The sequence below is a fragment of the Hyperolius riggenbachi genome, chromosome 2 (genome assembly GCF_040937935.1).
Source record: "Hyperolius riggenbachi isolate aHypRig1 chromosome 2, aHypRig1.pri, whole genome shotgun sequence".
Taxonomy (NCBI): domain Eukaryota; kingdom Metazoa; phylum Chordata; class Amphibia; order Anura; family Hyperoliidae; genus Hyperolius; species Hyperolius riggenbachi.
Window position 1 is genome coordinate 442,758,925 of NC_090647.1, and position 21,153 is coordinate 442,780,077.

The 21,153-nt window shown below is 41.9% G+C and overlaps 1 protein-coding gene across 7 annotated transcripts in view; it reads left to right on the plus strand.

The window, feature by feature from the left end:
* Positions 1 to 21,153, plus strand: part of CNKSR2 (connector enhancer of kinase suppressor of Ras 2) — a 496,515-nt gene that overhangs the window by 466,672 nt on the left and 8,690 nt on the right. For 5 of the 7 annotated variants that reach the window (XM_068270009.1, XM_068270012.1, XM_068270011.1 and 2 more), the window contains one exon: positions 16,140 to 16,336. The exons of 1 other annotated variant lie outside the window; for it this stretch is intronic. In XM_068270009.1, the coding sequence (XP_068126110.1) occupies positions 16,140 to 16,336 (197 nt within the window). The remainder of the gene's footprint in view (positions 1 to 16,139; positions 16,337 to 21,153) is intronic. One more of the 7 variants, XM_068270010.1, reaches the window with a different exon arrangement.

Sequence of the window (21,153 nt, forward strand, 5' to 3'; positions counted from 1 at the left end):
AGAGAAATCTATACCTTGACATAAAGTTTTAATCATTTTTGATGGGAAGGGGGGGGGGGGGGGGGGTCCATTATATTGTGATGTTTTTATAAGAGATGGCATGCTACATTGGTTATCTTGGAGTGCTGACCATTGTTTTTTGAATGTGCACCTGCTGCGCACCCATCCAACTGCATGAAAGTTTTTAGGAGCATCTGAGTGATGTCTGTTACAGTTTTTGTGCAAATTGTCCACAACTGAAGGTGCATTCGAGAATTGTATAATTGACACATACAAAAAAACAGAGATGGGGATCACTGAGGATACATTTTACAGAGAAGCTCCTGTTCTCTGGGAGCTGTTAGTTGGGATTACCAGTATCTTTGGACACACTTCCTATTATTTTATTATTTATTATTCCTGCTTTGAGGAAAATTAAGGTCTACTCTAGAGGTTTTTTTTTTTATTTCTATAATGGGGGTGCAGACCTAAGCAGAATAAAATTGACATGTTCCTTTCTCTTGAAAAATGAAAAAAAAGTAAATAAAATTGTGGTGAAGTTCCACTTTAACCACTTTGCATTCTTTGGTTTAGGACAACTAAAGTGAGAGGGATATTGAGGCTGCCAAATTTATTTCCTTTTAGCAATACCAATTGCCTTGGTTATCCTGCTGATCCTCTGCCTCTAATGCTTTCAGCCATAGGCCTTGAACAAGCATGCATCATATTAGATTTTTCTAACATTACTGTCAAATCTGACAAGTTTAGATGCATGCTTGTTTCTGGTGTAATTCAGACACCACTGCAGCCAAATAGATCAGCAGGAAAGCCAGGCAACTGGTATTGTTTAAAAGGAAATACATATGGCAGCCTTAATTTCCTTCTCACTTAATTTTTTGCTTTAAGGTTTCTAAAACTCTCCACTCTAAGCTGTGTCACTGTTGATACAGCAAAAACATTTTAATTATATATATATATATATATATATATATATATATATATATATATATATATATATATATATATATATATATATATATATATATATATATGATTTTTTTTTCAGGACAACCTAAGCTTTCTTAGTAATTTTAACTATTTTTTTTTCTATTGTACAGCCATTTTACGGGGAAAAGTAGGCCTTTTTTCTGAAAATATATTTCTTGGCTCTTTACAATGAAACAACTAAACATATGCCTTAATTCATTACTAGTCAGACATATATTGGACCATTATCCCCAGACTGCACAGGGAGGCACGGTTACTGTACAGATACATCGCTAGGCAACAGCACAGTGATATTGGGGTGTCGCCTTAGCATCACTACAGGTTGGCAGTCATTACAGGTATGCACACATCTTATGGCATATATGTGACACATGGGCTTCATAGTATAGGTAATGGTTAACACTTCATTTACTTTTACATTTTAAACTTAAAAAAAAAAAAACCCTTTAAACGTGAATGAATGATTCATTAAGCGTGTGACAGGTGCAGTAATGCAGGATCTGAGTCTTGCGTCATGAAATCTTCAGGGTGGCTAATTACGGCATAAGACAACTTTACTTTAAATTTAAACAAAAGCTGAAAAGAAAACTTTTCTTTACGTGACCCTGAAGTGGACTTGGACAATATAAATGAAACATATAATTATACAGTACATAGATAGAGGTTACCATTAGTAAAAAATGCCTGTCATTTTTGAATTGCCCTGGAGAAACACTACTGTTGCCAAGGCTGTCAGGGGAAATGTCCTCCCCTTCCATTTTTCAAGACTTCCTATTGGTCCTTTAAAGGAATGAATAGCTTCAGTGACTGTCAGAAATTCAGCTCACATTATTCTGAATACCAGTTGCCTTTGTTTCAGTCTCTGGAACAGCTGAATGTTTAGTTGTAGGTAGCCTCTGATTATGTGGTTTGTGATGTTCTCCAAATGCATAGCCCAGTTTTACTTCCGCATACTTTTCCTGAAAGGGAAGGTATGTATGCTTCTGGCAGTTTTGTTTTCGCTTTTATTGAAGTGGGTTTTTAATAGTCCTTTATCACTTCTATCATAAGAAATTAAGTAATTTCAGCTAATGCCAAGGTGTCGATTAAAGTTGGTATGAATCTTGCCTATGTGTCAGTAACCATCCTCATAGTTTGTATATATACGATGCTTCTGAATTTTGGCTGTTTTGTCCTGTGCTGTACATGTAGTCTCCACCTATGTTGACAATCTTATTGTCTACTGCTTGTTTAAAGTTCAACTGCATACAGATCTGTCTGCTTCTAAAGAGCTTTGGCAACCCAGTTCTGCATCGGCATCATAATAGAACTGTTGTGACAACCAAAGTTTGAAAACACTAGGGCAAATTCTAGGCTGCCCCCAATTCAAATTAGTTCTGCACATTTATAAATATACATTAAAGCAGTCTAACACCCAGCATTTCAACTTTGCGGTAATAGATTGATTACAGCTTAAAAACTATTATGCCAGAATTTTTTTTAAGCAGAAATTCACTGAATAGTTAAAATTCAGCATTTTAGTGCTGTATTCAGCTAGGATTCCGCTTCCGAGCTGGGCTTTAGATACAAATGTATCATGTTTTGAATGTAAATAAACAAAAGTCTCTCTGAGAGTGCACAGAGGGCTTCCCAGACAGGCTTTGCAGAGGTTTATTTACATTCCAAACATAATACATTTGTATCTAAAGCTCAGCTCCGAAGCAGAATGCTAGCTGAATACAGCACTAAAATGCTGAGTTTTAACTGTTTAGTGAATTTCTGCTTAAAGAAATTCTGGCATAATAGTTTAAGTTGAAATGCTGGGTGTTAGACCACTTTAAGCCAGGGATGTCACACTCCAGTCCTCAAGGGCCAAGCTCCTCACACATTTTTCGCATGGCTCAAATTAAGTGATGGAACTGAATTGGGAAAGTTGTGGTTCATCAAGTAGAGCACTATGCTCCGTTTATCTGTCCATCCTAAATACTGGCATGACTATGTCCCTCGAGGACTGCAGTTTGACACCTCTGCATAGAGATGAGCGTAATGGAGTAATTATGATTTCGTGAAATTTCGCATAATTAGTGTAATTACGTTTATGGCCGTAAGTACATAATCGTAATGAAGAAGGATTTAGCGAAATTTCGCGTAAGCGTAATTTTCACGTAATTTTCGCATTGCAACGGCTATTACGAAATTAATGCGTATGGTCATGCTCCCGAAGCGGAAAAGTTGACGCATGTATCAATGTTAGGTAGCCGCCGACTTTAAGGGTTAATAGCAAAGCCCCCTTAAATGCTAAGAGCCTCAAATTTGGAGAATATATTAAGGAGATCAGGAGGAATAAGAGGAAAAAAATTTTTTTCAAAAAGACCTTATAGTTTTTGAGAAAATCAATGTTAAAGTTTCAAAGGAAAAATGTAAACCTTTAAAAACCCGCCGAATTTAACGGTTAATAGCAAAGCCTGCTTAAAGTTTAGGAACACCAAATTCCCAGGGTATATTAAGGGGAACAGTGGGAATAAGAGGAAAAAATTTTTTTTTCAAAAAGACCTTATAGTTTTTGAGAAAATCGATTTTTAAGTTTCAAGGGCGAAAATGTCTTTTAAATGCAGAAAATGTCAGTTTTTTTTGCACAGGTAACAATAGTGTATTATTTTCATAGATTCCCCCAAGTGGGAAGAGTTTTACTTACTTCGTTCTGAGTGTGGGAAATATTGAAAAAAAACGACGTGGGGTCCCCCCTCCCAGACCTCTTTAACCCCTTGTCCCCCATGCCGGCTGGGATAGCCAGAATGCGGAGCACCGGCCGCGTGGGGCTCCGCACCCTGACTATACCAGCCCGCATGGTCCATGGATTGGGGGGTCTCGGAAGGGGAGGGGCAGCCAAGCTTTCCCCTCCCCCTCCGAGCCCTTGTCCAATCCAAGGACAAGGGGCTCTTCTCCACCTCCGATGGGCGGTGGAGGTGGAGGCCGCGATTTCCTGGGGGGGAGGTTCATGGTGGAATCTGGGAGTCCCCTTTAAAAAGGGGTCCCCCAGATGCCCACCCCCCTCCCAGGAGAAATGAGTATAGAGGTACTTGTACCCCTTACCCATTTCCTTTAAGAGTTAAAAGTAAATAAACACACAAACACTTAGAAAAAGTATTTTAATTGAACAAAAAACATAACCACGAAAAAAGTCCTTTAATATTCTTAATTAACCATTAATACTTACCTGTCCCTTTAAATAAATGATCCTTCGAAATAGCCTCGGAAATGTTCTATCAGTTACAATGTAACAAAGTTATTACAATGTAACAACTTTGTTACATTGTAACTACGCCGCACCCGACGTCACTCGCCGCCGCCGCATACGCGTCTGCGCTGCACACATTCCCGACAGAGCTCTGAGCTATATAGCTCAGAGCTCTGAGAAGCATCTTTGTATTTTGGCTCCAAGGAGCCCCATTGGTCCTTAGCAGACCAATGGGGTTCCTTCAAATCAGTTCCTTCTGATTTGAAGGAACCCCATTGGTCTGCTAAGGACCAATGGGGCTCCTTGGAGCCCAAATACAAAGATGCTTTTCAGAGCTCTGAGCTATATAGCTCAGAGCTCTGTCGGGTCGTGCAGGACGCTAAGTCCCCGCAGCTCCCGCTGTCCACCCCGCCCACATCTGTCACCCACATGTCACCCACATGTGAGTGACATGTGGGTGACATGTGGGAGAGGCGGGGAGGGCAGCGGGAGCTGCGGGGACTTAGCGTCCTGCACGGACCCGACAGAGCTCTGAGCTATATAGCTCAGAGCTCTGAGAAGCATCTTTGTATTTGGGCTCCAAGGAGCCCCATTGGTCCTTAGCAGACCAATGGGGTTCCTTTTGATTTGAAGGAACCCCATTGGTCTGCTAAGGACCAATGGGGCTCCTTGGAGCCAAAATACAAAGATGCTTCTCAGAGCTCTGAGCTATATAGCTCAGAGCTCTGTCGGGAATGTGTGCAGCGCAGACGCGTATGCGGCGGCGGCGAGTGACGTCGGGTGCGGCGTAGTTACAATGTAACAAAGTTGTTACATTGTAATAACTTTGTTACATTGTAACTGATAGAACATTTCCGAGGCTATTTCGAGGGATCATTTATTTAAAGGGACAGGTAAGTATTAATGGTTAATTAAGAATATTAAAGGACTTTTTTCGTGGTTATGTTTTTTGTTCAATTAAAATACTTTTTCTAAGTGTTTGTGTGTTTATTTACTTTTAACTCTTAAAGGAAATGGGTAAGGGGTACAAGTACCTCTATACTCATTTCTCCTGGGAGGGGGGGTGGGCATCTGGGGGACCCCTTTTTAAAGGGGACTCCCAGATTCCACCATGAACCTCCCCCCGAGGAAATCGCGGCCTCCACCTCCACCGCCCATCGGAGGTGGAGAAGAGCCCCTTGTCCTTGGATTGGACAAGGGCTCGGAGGGGGAGGGGAAAGCTTGGCTGCCCCTCCCCTTCCGAGACCCCCCAATCCATGGACCATGCGGGCTGGTATAGTCAGGGTGCGGAGCCCCACGCGGCCGGTGCTCCGCATTCTGGCTATCCCAGCCGGCATGGGGGACAAGGGGTTAAAGAGGTCTGGGAGGGGGGACCCCACGTCGTTTTTTTTTAATATTTCCCACACTCAGAACGAAGTAAGTAAAACTCTTCCCACTTGGGGGAATCTATGAAAATAATACACTATTGTTACCTGTGCAAAAAAAACTGACATTTTCTGCATTTAAAAGACATTTTCGCCCTTGAAACTTAAAAATCGATTTTCTCAAAAACTATAAGGTCTTTTTGAAAAAAAAAATTTTCCTCTTATTCCCACTGATCCCCTTAATATACCCTGGGAATTTGGTGTTCCTAAACTTTAAGCAGGCTTTGCTATTAACCGTTAAAGTCGGCGGGTTTTTAAATGTTTACATTTTTCCTTTGAAACTTTAACATCGATTTTCTCAAAAACTATAAGGTCTTTTTGAAAACATTTTTTTTCCTCTTATTCCTCCTGATCTCATTAATATATTCTCCAAATTTGAGGCTCTTAGCATTTAAGGGGGCTTTGCTATTAACCCTTAAAGTCGGCGGCTTTTTTATATTATACGGAGCGTTACGGTTTAACGCGAAATTATGGTAGCGTTTAATGCGAAATTATGGCATGAACGAAACGCGAAATTACGCGTTGAAAATTACGCTTACGGTATTTTCAATTACGATTTTAATGGCAATTACGCTACTGTAATTTCGCATCGTAATCGCAAATTTCGCATGCGTAATTTTAGTAATGTGAAATTACGAAAATTTCAGCTCAACTCTACCTCTGCATTAAGGCATGGTGGTGTAACAAGCCTTCTGATTCCACCATGCTCCCTATTCTAGAGTCCTAAAAGTAGGTCATGTATTGCAGATTATAAAAATTACCAGATACCCACATGAAGGCTGAATACAACTCCACATAGAAATGTGGAAACCAGCATTGCAACAGCATCCAATCAGAAAAAGTCTTATCGGTTATAAGTAACTCAGAATTATGTCCTAGTATTTTCTTCCATTTTCCTAATTGCCAATCTGAGAGTCGCCATACCCCGTCAGTTTAGCTGATAAGGCATGTCCAGAGAATCACCAGTGGGTGTTAATAGTTATCTGTGTGGACTCTGCAACAAGTTATTGCAATGCTGGTTTCTATGTTTCTATGAAGTGGTGTTGGCAGCTTCCACTTCAGCATCAGCACACTTTACGCTGCAATGCATGTCCTTCTTGAAGGACACCAGTATAGGAACAACTGTTGAACCGGAAGGCTTGTCATGCCACTGTGATTTAATTTGTATATTTTCAACCCTGTTTACTAATGAAAATTGGAGACCGTTATTTATCTTTTTTGAAGGCTTGCCGGCAGTGACCAAGAATTTCATTCTAGCGTTTTCTGGCTTTTTCCTAATCCGCTATTTAGGAATCGCTCTCCGTAAAGTTGATAAGGCATGTCCTGAGAATCAGCAATATTTGTTGACAGCCAAAGTTTACCAGTAAAATGCCAAACCTCAGTCAAATACAAACTTGTGTTACGACAAGCAACAATAAAGGTTAAGAAAAAGAACTTCAGCTTTAGCCTATTGTGATTCTACATTTTACATTCAAAAATGAGAATAACACAATCCTGCATTGTATTACAAAAGCACCATGAAATACCTACTGAAAAGAATCAGGATTTTGATACAAGTATACATAAAATATTAAATAAGAGTATCTAATAATTACATTCTATATACAGTCAGTGGTGCACTTCTTTGTTAAACAGTACAGATGAAGCTCACTTGAAGGTACCATAATTTGTATTTCGAGAATGTCCAAGTCCTCAGACTTTCTTAGCTGGAAGGGCGAAGGCATTAATTTTACTTGTGTTGATTGTGGGAGGACTGATTGAATTGACAACTAAATAGAAATAATGCCTGGTGGTCTCCCACCTTTTAAATAAAGGTGTTATTATTGCAAATTTATTTCCAGTACGGATGTTGGCCAGCACCATTTATTTTTGTGTCTCTCTTTTAAATGAAATGCCTGATCAGATAGCTCTGTGTCCAATTTGCTGGTTATTGGATCAGATGGGTCCATCTTCTTCAGCTTGGTGAATCTGAAAGAGAACCCGAGGTGGGTTTGAAAAATATTATCTGCATACAGAGGCTGGATCTGCCTATACAGCCCAGCCTCTGTTGCTATCCCAAGCCCCCCTAAGGTCCCCCTGCACTCTGCAATCCCTCATAAATCACAGCCACGCTGCTGACAAACAGCTTGTCAGAGCTGGCTGTGTTTATCGCTATAGTGTCAGTCTGCTGCTCTCCCCGCCTCCTGCAGAACTCCAGTCCCCGCCTGCATCCCTTCCCTCCCTGCTGATTGGAGGGAAGGGACAGGGGCAGGGAAAGGAGCTATGCAATAGGCGGGGGAGCAGCTGAGTCTGACACTACAGATGTAAACACAGCCTCACAGCACGGCTGTGATTTATGAGGGATTGCAGAGTGCAGGAGGACCTTAGTGGGGTTTGGGATAGCAACAGAGGCTGGGCTGTATAGGCAGATCCAGCCTCTGTATGCAGATAACATTCTTTAAACACACCTCGGGTTCTCTTTAAGGCAATTTTTTCCCGAATTCCACTGCAGTCATTTTGCCAAATGTTCGCAGAAGCACCCGGTGGTTTTGGGGTTGGCTAGGTCCAAATTCAAACAGCCATTTTTGGGTCCAGTAGAAGGACAACCTGAATCCGAACAAGGACACTATTGAGAAGAGTCACAGTTCAGTGATCAGAAAGATAACACAGCTGTGTGCATGAATCATAAGGCTGGCTTTGCAAAACCAAAAAATGATTAGCCAGGAGGAAATATGCACTATATGTATTTCAACTGTTTGCTTAGCTGTTTGCTTTGAGTTGTTTAATCATTGTGTCTGTGGTATGTTTCTGCTTTTTACCATGTTGAGTTACTTATGCAAACTGTACAGCTCTTAACGCTGCTATTACATTTAAACTACCATACCATGTCATATATTTTTAATAAATAAGACATAATTATAACTCTTGTTGATGATCAGCACAGAGGTGCCAGATCAAATTAGCAGTTTTGTATCTCTAATACGTTAGCACTGATGAGATTTAAAGTGTGCACCAATTAGTAGAATAAAATGTAAACAACCCAGGCTGTTAGGAGTTGACAGCAGAATACAGTGCTGGCGGCCTCCCAGTCTTTTCTCCTTCCTGTACTTCATCACTGCCAACACACAAGATATTTCATTAAAGGACCTCTGCTTACTACCGGGCATCAATGCTACACTACTTGGGGATTGGGGATAATCTAGCTGTAAGGCATAGCAAGACTATATACAATAGACTACTAGTTAATGCTTTCATATATTTTTCAATGTCTTTGCAGTAGTAAATATTTTTAACATTCATTATTCCAAATCCTTCCTACATGACAGTTTCATACATCTAATGATATTAATCAGGAAATTGTTGGATTTCAATACTAATTGTACTTGGTAAAAGCTGATTGTACAACCCCAAGTCTTATTCTTGCCAATTAAAATGTTTTTTTTTTTTTTTGCTTTGTCATTGGATGAGTCAGTTGTCTGTCAGCTGGGATATCCAAAAGTGTTAAGACCTGCTGTAATAGCAGACAGGACATGGAGTAATATTTGTAAAGGATTAACATCCATGTGTTTTAAAACCCTAATTCAGTTTAACTTACCTGTGGCTTTTTGCAGCTATCCCCTCAAAGTCCCCCCCCCCCCCCCCCAAGTCATCATGTACCTGTCCTTTCGTGACCCTGCAGCCAGTAGTGGCAACCTCCTTAAAGTGGATCTGAGGTGAACTTTTACTCATTGCATAATTGTGTTCCTTTCCTATTGTTTATAGGGCATTCCTCAGGCCAAATACTTTTTTGTTTGTGTTTTAATACTCTAATACCCTATAAACTAAATAAACCACACCCACAGGTTTTCAGAGAGCCTTGGCAGTAGCAAGGGCTCATGGGAACTCAGTCTGGGCAGGAAGAGGAGGAGGTGTTACTAGCCATTGATTTCAGAGGCAGAGGGGAGGAGGCAGGGCCGGCCTTAGGTTTCACAGCGCCCTGAGCGTAACCAGATTTTGGTGCTCCCCCCCCCCCCCACATTCATCCTCTTCGCGTGTGAGCGCACCACACACATACACTAATTGGGGGGGGGGGGGTCTTAGTGCCAGTGTAGGTGCCAGAATTCAGGGAGCAGGGGAGAAGGACTCGTTGTCACTCAGGATATTGTCACAGGGCTGAGTGGCACACGTGCTGCGCGCTTCTCTGCAGCAGCCTGAGGCTCAGCGTGCCTCCGACCATCCTGATTCCTGACATATAGATATAAGTCCCCCCCCCCCCAAAGTAAAGGTAGCCAGCTATACATTCCCCCCCCAGTATAGGTTAGCCAGGTAGGTGCCCCCAGTATAGGTAGCCAGTATACTTGCCCCAGTATAGGTTAGGTAGGCATTTGTCCCAGCTATAGGTTAGAAAGGTAGGTGCCCCCAGTACAGGTTAGATAGGTAGGTAGGTACCTGCAATATAGGTTAGATAGGTAGGTGCCCCCAGTATAGATTAGATAGGTAGCTGCCCCCAGTATAGATTAGATAGGTAGCTGCCCCCAGTATAGGTTAGATAGGTAGCTGCCCCCAGTATAGGTTAGATAGGTAGGTGCCCCCAGTATAGGTTAGATAGGTAGGTGCCCCCAGTATAGGTTAGATAGGTAGGTGCCCCAGTATACATTAGATAGGTACCTGCCCCCCAGTATAGGTTAGATAGGTAGCTGCCCCCAAGTATAGGTTAGATAGGTAGCTGCCCCCCAGTATAGGTTAGATAGGTAGCTGCCCCCCAGTATAGGTTAGATAGGTAGCTGGCCCCAGTATAGATGAGATAGGTAGGTGCCCCCAGTACAGGTTAGATAGGTAGGTGCCCCCAGTATAGGTTAGATAGGTAGCTGCCCCCAGTATAGGTTAGATAGGTAGCTGCCCCCAGTATAGGTTAGATAGGTAGCTGCCCCCAGTATAGGTTAGATAGGTAGGTGCCCCCAGTATAGGTTAGATAGGTAGGTGCCCCCAGTATAGGTTAGATAGGTAGGTGCCCCCAGTATAGGTAAGATAGGTAGGTGCCCCCAGTATAGGTTAGATAGGTACCTGCCCCCAGTATAGGTTAGATAGGTAGCTGCCCCCCAGTATAGGTTAGATAGGTAGCTGCCCCCCAGTATAGGTTAGATAGGTAGCTGCCCCCCAGTATAAGTTAGATAGGTAGGTGCCCCCAGTATAGGTTAGATAGGTAGGTGCCCCCAGTATAGGTTAGATAGGTAGGTGCCCCCAGTATAGGTTAGATAGGTAGCTGCCCTCAGTATTGGCTAGATAAGTAGCTGCCCTCAGTATAAGGTAGGTAGGTAGGTAGGTACCCCCCCCCCCCCCCACCACCACCACCACCACCACCACCTATCCCCTCATAGTGGAGGGGGGAGCCGTGGCGAGGGCAGCCCGATCTTTCTCTCCCTTCCTCTCCGGGCCCCCCTCCGTGCTCCCCCCCTCCGATGTAGCAGAGAGAACAACTCACCTCCCTGGTTCCGATCGCCGGCGCCTCTCACTTGCCGCTGGTCTACTCTCTTGTACATAGTTACTGATACACACTAAACTTCCTGTTAAGCAGGAAGTTTAGTGTGCATCAGTGACTAATGTAGAAGATACTAGCGGCAAGTGAGAGGCGCTGGTGATCGGAACCAGGGAGGTGAGTTGTTCTCTCTGCTACATCGGAGGGGGGAGCACAGAGGGTGGCCCGGAGAGGAAGGGAGGGAGAGGTCGGGCTGCCCTCCCCGCGCTGCGGCTCCCCCCTCCATCACGGCGGCCGCACGCACGGACATGTTTGCCCCCCCCATCATCCCCAGCAGCGGCACCAGGGGGCGGAGCGGGAGGACCCAGCTGGGGCCGCAGCGGCAGCCTCCACGTTTAAACATGCAGCCAGGGGACAGGAGCGCCCCCTGGAAGCCGGCGCCCTGAGCGATCGCACCGGTCACTCAGGTCAAAGGCCGGCCCTGGGAGGAGGGAGGAGGAGGGGGGATTAGGTTTCTTTGCACAAGATGCAGATAAGCCTGCCTCTGTGTAATGTTTACAAGCAACATGGCTGCTGTCATTGTATCACAGGAAGAAATAATAATTTTCTATTAAAGCTGTATGCAGCTAGAATTGCTGTGTAAACTATCTAAACTTTAGATAAGATATATAGACAAGTTACTTGTTATAGTTACTTTTTCATCTCGGATCCACTTTAAAGCTGGCCTGCTATGTGCCTCCTCATTGCATCCCTGTGCACGGCAGCATTCTGCGCATGTGCAGTGCAGGAAAATTGTTACTGCGGATGCACAGAATGCTCCTGGCAATGGGGAAGGTGATCAGAGTGCATGCAGCTCAGGGCCGAGCATGTGCACTAGCCTGTGACTGGCCACAGCCAGAGTTGCCGCTGCTAGCTGGAGGGTTACGACAGGATGGTACAGGCACAAGATAACTGCAGGGGGCTGCTAGAAGCCCAGGTAAGTTGAACTTCTCTCTTTTTTTACGCTTAAAGGACACCTGAAATGAGTGATGAGTAGGCTGCCATATTTATTTCCTTTAAAACAATACTAGTTGCCTGGCAGTCCTAGCTGAACCTCTGCCTCCTAATACTTTTAGCCACAGACTATGAACAAGCATGCAGCAGATCAGGTATTTCTGACTTTGTCAGGTCTGACAAGATTAGCTGCCTGCTTGTTTCTGGTGTGATTCAGACATTACTGCAGTCAAATAGATCAGCTGGGCCACCAGGCAACTGGCATTGTTTAAAAGGAAATAAATATGGCAACCTCCATACATCTCTCACTTCAGGTTCTCTTTAAAGGGAACTTAAACTGAGAGGGATATGGAGGTTTCCTATTAAACAATACCTGTTGCTTGGCAATCCTGCTGAGCCCTTTGGCTGCAGTAGTGGCTGAGTCACACACCTGAAACAAGCATGCAGCTAATTCAGTCTGACTTCAGTCAGGGCACCTGATCTGCATGCTTGTTGACGGGCTGTGGCTAAAAGTATTAGAGACACAAGAACTGCAGGACTGCCAGGCCACTGGCATTGTTTTAAATGGATTTTTTAAGAATCCATATCCTTCTCAGTTTGGGCTCCCTTTAACCCTCGTAGCATTATGATTCTTTCCGGATTTTAGGATCTAAAAGCGGTGCAATTTTGTTGCACCCTTTCAGACCCTAAAACCTGGAAAAAATCATTCTGCCAGGGAGATCTGCAGCAGTTCCACAATCACTCACCTCCCTGGCTCCAGCGCTGCAGTTTTCCTTTCATCCTCCGGGTGGCGCTGCAACTCTAAAGTGAGATTGCCGGCTGTCGTCATGGAGTAAGTAGAGCTGCGGAGGTGCGAAAGAATGGCAGCCGACGTCTGCATCCCCCGGGAGGTATGTAGAAACGCCCGCTGCGCGCATAGCTCTACACACAGCCTCCGGCGGCTACCCAGAGCAGAGGTCGGGATTACCGCTCTGAGCTGCAGTTTTGCGCCCCGACCCTAGCTCGGGATAACCGCCAAGGAGGTTAAGTAACCCTTTTAAGCCCTGGTGCACACCATGCAATTTTCACTAGAGATCCTATTTCCAGCCTATTGATTGAAAGCAACAAATCCCAAGCTCAAAATCAACCTCTTTCTCGATCAGAAGACGATCAGACATGCTGGAAAATATTGATTAAAATACTGGCTATCAATCCGTGTGTATGTTCTTTTGATTCATTTTTGATGATTCTCCAATTGGAAAAATTATTACATCTGATCAGAATTCGAAAAAAAAAAAAGTGTACACTGCATTGCTTCTATATCTGATCGATGTCAGACCTGAATATCTCGCTCAAATAGGATCTGAGGTAAAAGTTACATAGTGTGTACCAGGCTTAATCGTCTGAATCAGCTGCTTAACCGGCTCCTGTGGGGAGGCACTGACATGGCAAACAGCCACCATCAGGATGTTTACTAATAATAATACAGCATTTACTACAATTAGGTTTATCAAATTTCTCCTGTTCTTATCTTATACAACTTGTTTAATATTTAAACAGAATATCGGGCAGCATATTAATTGAGGTGTCCGTTCCTTTCCTTATCACCCGCTTAACTTTGGAGAAACGGGCGGCATCTAAATTTTTAGACATCTGCCTTGTCTAAATAAGATAGTCTAAAGGTAGCCACACACCACACAATTTCTTAAATATCTGTTCAAGTCAAGAACAGCAATACATTTTTCTAACTGATTGTAATACTTCAAAATCTGACCAATGTACCATACACATGTTCAATTTTTCCTCAATTTTGATAAAAATGATTGGAAACTGAGAAAATCTACCACACACCATTCACTTTTCATAAAAATTGATCAAAAAAATCCACCATTTCTGATCAACTTTTATTGTATAACAATGGGAAATCCGATCGGATTTCTTACTCGAATTTAAAAAAAAAAAGTTTTCGATTTTGGGGGAAATCCAATCTTTTTTTTTTTTTTATTGAATTGCTTTAAAATTGGATCATTTTATTGTATCGTGTGTGGCCACCTTAATACAGATTAACAGTACGTAGGTAAGCTCCATTGTCTTTTGTCACAGTAGAAATGGGAAAATGGAAATAAAATTGTATTCTCGCGTATGATAGTTTTTTCTTATGATGCAAGTACTGTGCCTTTTATCAAGCCCCATGTATGTAAATTACACTCCTTGTAGGAAATCTTTATGCACTGCAATGCTATACAATGCCTGGCTATCTCCCCAGAATAAAGACAAACTGATAAGGGCACTAGCTCACATACCAGACAGCAGCTTTGTCCATATATTGACCTACTGATAAAAATACAACTGAGCCTTTTTTCCACATGAAAGATTCTGGTGGTCTAAAAAATGCAGCAATTATGGTCCCTAAACAGGCAGTTTTATAAAGTGATCTTATCCAGAAAGACTGATAGAATACACTGTCTGTGTTAAATGAATGTGTTAATGAAGTGGGTTCTGGCCCAGTTACAGTGGAGGAATACAACTACAGCAAAAATGTTACACTGAGTGGCTTTTTTAAAGCAACACTAGCACGACAAATGGTAAAATTTCAACTACATGCCTATAAAATGTACATTTTTCTCTGAAAATGCACTATAAATTACTATTTTTCTCTGTTGCTGTCACTTAGAGGAACATAGTAAACAGTGGACAGATGGGACAAATTTTAAACTAGACCATCTCCTCATGGGAGAGCCTCAGTATTCATTTATTTTTTTACAAAAAAAACAACCTATCTGGAAAGCATCTATATAAAGATGTTGGCTGGCCTCCCTACTCATTTGCACACCATTTTGAAAGTTGGACTGAACTGCCATTCAGTAGATGCTTTTGTAAATTGAGAAATTCCTGAGAATCTTTCATGAGGAGATGGACTAGTCCAAAACCTGTCAGGTTTGTCAGATTTTCACTACTTACTACAAGTGACAACAACATAGAAAAAAGTAATGTAGCTACATTTTATAACTATGTATTTAAAATTTTTAAATGATTTGCAAAAATTGCCACTGCCCAGCCAGGGGCTATATCACCTTCCCGCGCTCAGCCTGCCCAATAACAATTATATTGATTGTCCTTTTGGTAATATTTTTTTACAAGCAGGCTGAAAGCATAGGAAAATGCATGATTCAGCCACCTTGCGAAATCTCAGAAATCTCCTTCAACCCTTTTTTGGTTGAGAACATGTAGAGAAAATTCAAAATATATATTCGGATCAGTATATATTTAAAACACCCTTAATGGTTAAAATGAACACAAAACTGACTTTAAAAGTATACTCTGGTTGGATACTGTATTAGTTGAAGAACCACTATTGCATTTCCTGAGCAGCAGTTGCAAAGTCTAACTGACAAAATAGTGTGCAAGTGATTAGGAAGGCTGGTTGGTAATTACTATTTTGGTAGTTAAACTGTGGTTCAGGAAATGCTGTTGAATACAAAGAAAACCCTGAGAATTCCTCATGAGGAGATGGACTGGCCCAAAACCTGTTGGTTCTGTCAGATTTTAACTGCCTACTTTTTTCGCGATAGTGGTCCTTTAAAGGCTCTGTCTCTGACACAAGTGGCCATGGTTTGAATCTCAGCGCTTCCTGTTCAGTAAGTCAGTACCTATTCAGTAAGGAGGCCTTAGGCAAGCCTCCCTAACACTGCTACTGCCTACTGAGCATGCCCTAATGGCGGCAGCTCTGGTGCTTTGTCAGCCAGGAGAAAGATGTGATATAAATGTTTTTTGACTTGTCTATTTGCATAAAGTTGCATTTGAACAAAAGATCATTAGTTGATATGCATAAAAGATGTGCTTTATTATGCAATACCAAACAGAATGGCAACATAAACTCCCTTTCTTAAACTTTTTTTTTTTATAAACTCCCAAAATTGCTTTTGTTTGTATGAAATACAAATAAAGCAAACTGAACTGTGACAAAGGGTGATGGAGCAAATCCGCATCATAGGAAAACTAGGCTAGAAAAAATAGATTGTGTTAAAAAAAGAAAAAATACAAATAAAAGGTGCTGCCTCATTTTCCCGTTAATGTTGCTCCATTCCTTCTGTTTTCGTGATAGCAGAAACTGCTAACGAGAAGCCAGCTGACTCATTACAAGATCTCTACAGGGCCCTGGAAAAGGCCAGTCTGTCCCCGCTCGGAGAACAGCGCCTTTCAACCAAAATGGAGTACAAGAAGTCTTTTATTAAAAGGTGTAGTGATCCAGTAGTCAATGAAAAACTACACAGACTGCGAATTTTGAAAAGCACTTTAAAGGTACGATATTAGAAAAAGAAGCTGTAAGTGGACCTCGGAGCATTATTAAAGCAGTGGGCTTTTGAAATATTTCAGTAATCAAAACATACTCTGCAAGTACAGTTTATTCCCAAGGCGCACAGTTAAACCTTCAAGTAAGTGTAAAGGAGAACTACATTCAACAACTTGAAATTTTGCGGTAAGCAAGCTAGTTTATGGGCAACAAAGGTTTCCTATCTGGACAGGCTTCCCATTAGATTTCACCTAACTATAATCCTAGTGACCTGGGTGTCAAGCGCAGACCACTGTGGTTGCTCAGAACTAGCACTGAGTAGATTGGTCAGCTTCAACCTGGATCCTTGTTAAGGTGACCAAATTTGCAGTGAGCGGAAGTTTCCTGATATTACCCAATCCACTTGACGTACGCAAAGATTCACTTGGTAAAAGGTAACCTGGTAAAAGGTTATTTTTGCATATGGTATATGATTTAGGCCTAAGAAGCGCAAAGCACTATCGCAATCGCTAGCGATTTGTGATGGGGTTAGTGATTTTGGGAGTGTTTTCACTTTTCCTATACAATTCATTAGAATGGAAACGCTCCCAAAATGTTGCATGTCCTGCGACTGCGATTTCCTTAATCGCAATCGCTCTAGTGGAATCTGTCCCATCCATTTACATTAACAGGGCATTTAGGGAAATCGCTAGCGATTGAAACTGCTCACTAAACGCTCAAAAAACGCTGTAGTGGGTTCCAGGCCTTCCATATGCTCGAGGTTCATGTTGACATGACGTAAGGAATGAGAGTAATGACAAGACAAGGAATCCATAGACTCACTGACCCTAATTAAAGCGGAATATAACCCTGCATTTCAACTTTGCTCTAAAACATTATTTACAGCATATTATATGCAAAAAGCATTTTTTTTTTACTAGACCAGCATTGGAAGGGTTAAACACAGAGGTTTTAAGTTCCGAGCAGACGTTCAGATAGTTACATTCTATTTAGTTATATGTATATATTTAGAAATGTTACACACTCTTTGGCTGTCTTCCAACTCCTTCTCAGTGAGAGAGATGAGTCACAATAAACACTTAGATACATTTGTGTAAACAAAAAGTATCTAACTCAAGTTCGGATGCGTCTGCAAAAATCTCCAGGGACTTTAAAGCCCTGTGTAACCCTTCCAATACTGGTCTAGTAAAAAAAAAATGCTGGTTGCATATAATATACTGTAAATAATGTTTTAGAGCAAAGTTGAAATGCAGGGTTATATTCCGCTTTAAAAGACCCTCTGGCTGAAGGATCAGCAAGAAGTTTTTAATCAAGATGATACCATTTATTGGCTAAGGGTAAGCTTTTAGCTGTGCAGCCTTCTTCATATTTGAATCCTGTATGCTGAGAAGTTGTTAAAGCACAAAACATTAAAAGGAGTACATAGATTTTTTTTTTAAAACCTTTATTCGTCATTACGATGCCTTCATTGAAACAAGGCATCCAAATAGGGTCTTGCTTACTCTGATTCTTTTAAGTTATTCAATAAATTGTATCCTCTTAATTTAAAACGTCTTGCTTTTATGGTGCTCTACTGGCTGAAGGATCTGATGCTTGATGAAGTTAACATATTCAGTGTGGTGGGTAACAAGAGAGCATAGTTGTATAATTTATACTTTCCTTGACAAAGAGTTGCTTTGTTGTCGCAAAATATTTATTTTCTCTAAAGTGTACTTGTCTGTGCATGTGACCAATCCTGGAACACTGCTCTGCATCTGTCCACACCCCCAACATTGACAATCCCTTCTTTTCACATGGCTACCTCCCTGAGGGTCAACCTCTTGAGTCATTGCAAAGTGTTCATTGCAAAAAAGATGGTATATGCAAGAATTTTACAGGGATGCAACGGGATATAGAGACAAACTCTGAAGACAGTAGGAGGGGAGGAAGACTCCTCAATTGCAGCCTTACTGTGGGGACAGGGAAGATGCAAGGCCAACTTTAATTAAACTACATTCAAACTTTTCAGTTGGGGGCGAGTTATCCATTCATCTCTTCTGAGACCAAGATAGACTTTTGATTGATTTAACAATGGTTATTTGTGTAACTGCTGAGAGGTGAAAGTGTCCGAGTTACCTTTCAGTGTAGGAACTTTTGGGGCTCACTCTAAATCAGAACAGAAAAAAAAGTATGACCACTTATATAAGTTATGGAAAGGGTTTGTCTTGGTTTGAGTTCTTAACTGAAGTTCTCCTTTAAGGAAAAGGTTTACCTGACATAACATCCTTATGCTAAACTTTACCATTAGTTGCTGTACAGAGGTGGGTGTTTACTAGATGCAAATTGTAAACAGAAGTCAGAGTGTATGGTTAATTCTGTATTAGACCTCAAAATATATAGTGTAATAATGAAGACTCCATTATAATTTGGATGCTGTTGATATTATTTATTTTAATAATCTGTGAAAAGGCATCATGTAAATATTCTCCTGTATCCTATATTTGGTATCATGACACAACACGTTTTTTTTTGTTTAGTATTTATAATGAAGTTGAATGGTACAGCACGAATGAACTTCGGTGCCCTCTAAGTACAAAGTTAGCATTTTCAATGGGCAATATCATAGACTTGCCAATTACTCGGAGTTCTTTTGAACATGAAACTATAGCAGACAACAATCATTATTTTCTTTTAGATAAAAAAAAACCGTAAGAACCTTTAGCTTGTGATGATCAGTGGGCTGTGTGATTTGTGTTTTACCGACATTTATTATAATTCTAAGTCACAACTTCTTCTTTTAATGAATGTCATGTTAAAATACAAAACGGTATGGATCTAGAATGCCATCCATAATGGTGTTCATAAGACTGCTTTACTGTAGGTGTCTAATCATGCAATTGGTCAAAACGCTTTCTATAGTGCATCTGTAGAAATGAACCAGCAGTTTTTGCGGAAGCTTAGCGCTCCTTAGTTTTCTCAAAAAGTAGAGGCATTGTTGTGCTTTGCCAGTTACGGCTAAAGCATTGTCAGCCCAGGACAGGTTCTCTGCGATTACTCCCAAAAACTTAAAGCTGGAAACTCTCTCCACAGCCTCTGCATTAATCATTATCGGTATGTGATTGGTCTCTTTGGTGGTCCTAAAGTCCAGAATAACTGCTTTGGTCTTTTTCTGTATTTAATAACAGTTTGTTAATGTCATAACATGCAGTCAGGTTCCTAACTTCTTCTCTGTATGCAGCTCCCTCATTGTCTGATATAAGCCCAATGATGGTTGTACCATCTGCAAACTTCACCATGTTTGAGTTATGGATAGGCTGGCAGTTATGGGTGAAAAGTGCGCAGAGGAGAGGACTTAGTACACATCCCTGTGGCACACCAGTGCTCAGGGTAAGGGTGGAGGATGTGTGTTTTCCTAATTTGACGGCTTGAGAGCAATTTGTAAGAAAGTCCAATAGCCAGCTGCATATGGAGGGAGCAAGACCTAGTGCATTGAGATTGTTGATTGGCTTGCTAGGTATGATGGTGTTAAATGCCAAGCTTTAGTCAAGGAGCATCCTAACATAAGTGTTGGGCTTTTCTAGGTGTGGGAAGGCAGTATGGAGAGCTACACAGATGGTGTCCTCAGTTGATCTATTTGTTTGGTAAGCAAACTGGTGTTTTTTATATTTGCTGGTATGGAGGCTTTGATTTGTGCGTCTACCAGTCATTCAAAGCACTTTGGCGATGACGGGGTGAGAGCAACTGGTCAGTAGTCATTAAGGCAGGTTAGCCTATTATTTTTTGGAACTGGCACAATGGTCATGGATTTCAGGCATGAGGGGACTATACGCAAGAAGAGAGAGAGGTTGGATATTTGTGTAAGAACTTCTGCTAGTTGTCCAGCACTGGCCTGGAGCACACGTCCTTGCACACCATCCAGACCTGCAGATTTCCTGGTGTTGATATTTCTGAGTGCCTGGCGCACTTTATGTATATGAAGCACTAAAGGCTGTGAGTCTGTAGTGGGCCCAAAGTTAACTGGAGGCTGATTGATGTCTTGTTCAAATCTAGTAAATAAGTAATTACGTTCCTCTGCTAGGCTGGGTTGTTATTGGCCAGTGTGTACTGTGTGCCATTCTTCTTTTTGTAATATGTGAATAGTTGAATGCTTTGCCACATCTTCTTTGGGTTTGAATTATTTTCTAAATCTTTCCCAATCCTTTGTTTATACTTAAGTTTTGCATATTAGATGCCTTTTTTAGACTAGCTCTGGCTGCACAATAAGCTTCTGTGAATCCTAGTTTAAAAGCTGTATTTCTATCCCTTATAAGTTCCTTCAGTCCCTTTTGTATCCCTTTGTATAGAGATGGTCAAATATGTTTTTCTCCTCTGTCCACATGCTTTACAGTCCACATGCTGATAAAATCTGGGAAATACATTCTTATCACTTGAGGACTGCAGTATTAACCCCCCCCCCCCCCCCCCCCCAAGACCAAGCCATTTTTTGAGAAATTGGCCACTGCAGCTTTCAGGCCAAGTTGCAGGGCCACATGACACAGCACACTAGTGATTCCCCCCCCCTTTTCTCCCCACCAACAGAGCTCTCTGTTGGTGGGGTCTGATCGCCCCCCAGGTGTTTGTTTGTTTATTTTTGTGTATTTTTTACTAATGTATTCCACCCTCCCTCCCTCCCCCCGCCAGCCAATCGCCGTGATCAGCTGTCATAGGCTTCAGCCTATGACAGCCGATCACCCCTGTGCCTCTGGAGAGGACAGCCATGTCACACGGCTGTCCCCAGTACAGCGCTGCTGCTGATCGCAGCGCTGTACCAGGGATTAGACGGCAGGGGGGAGGAGAGCTTCATCTC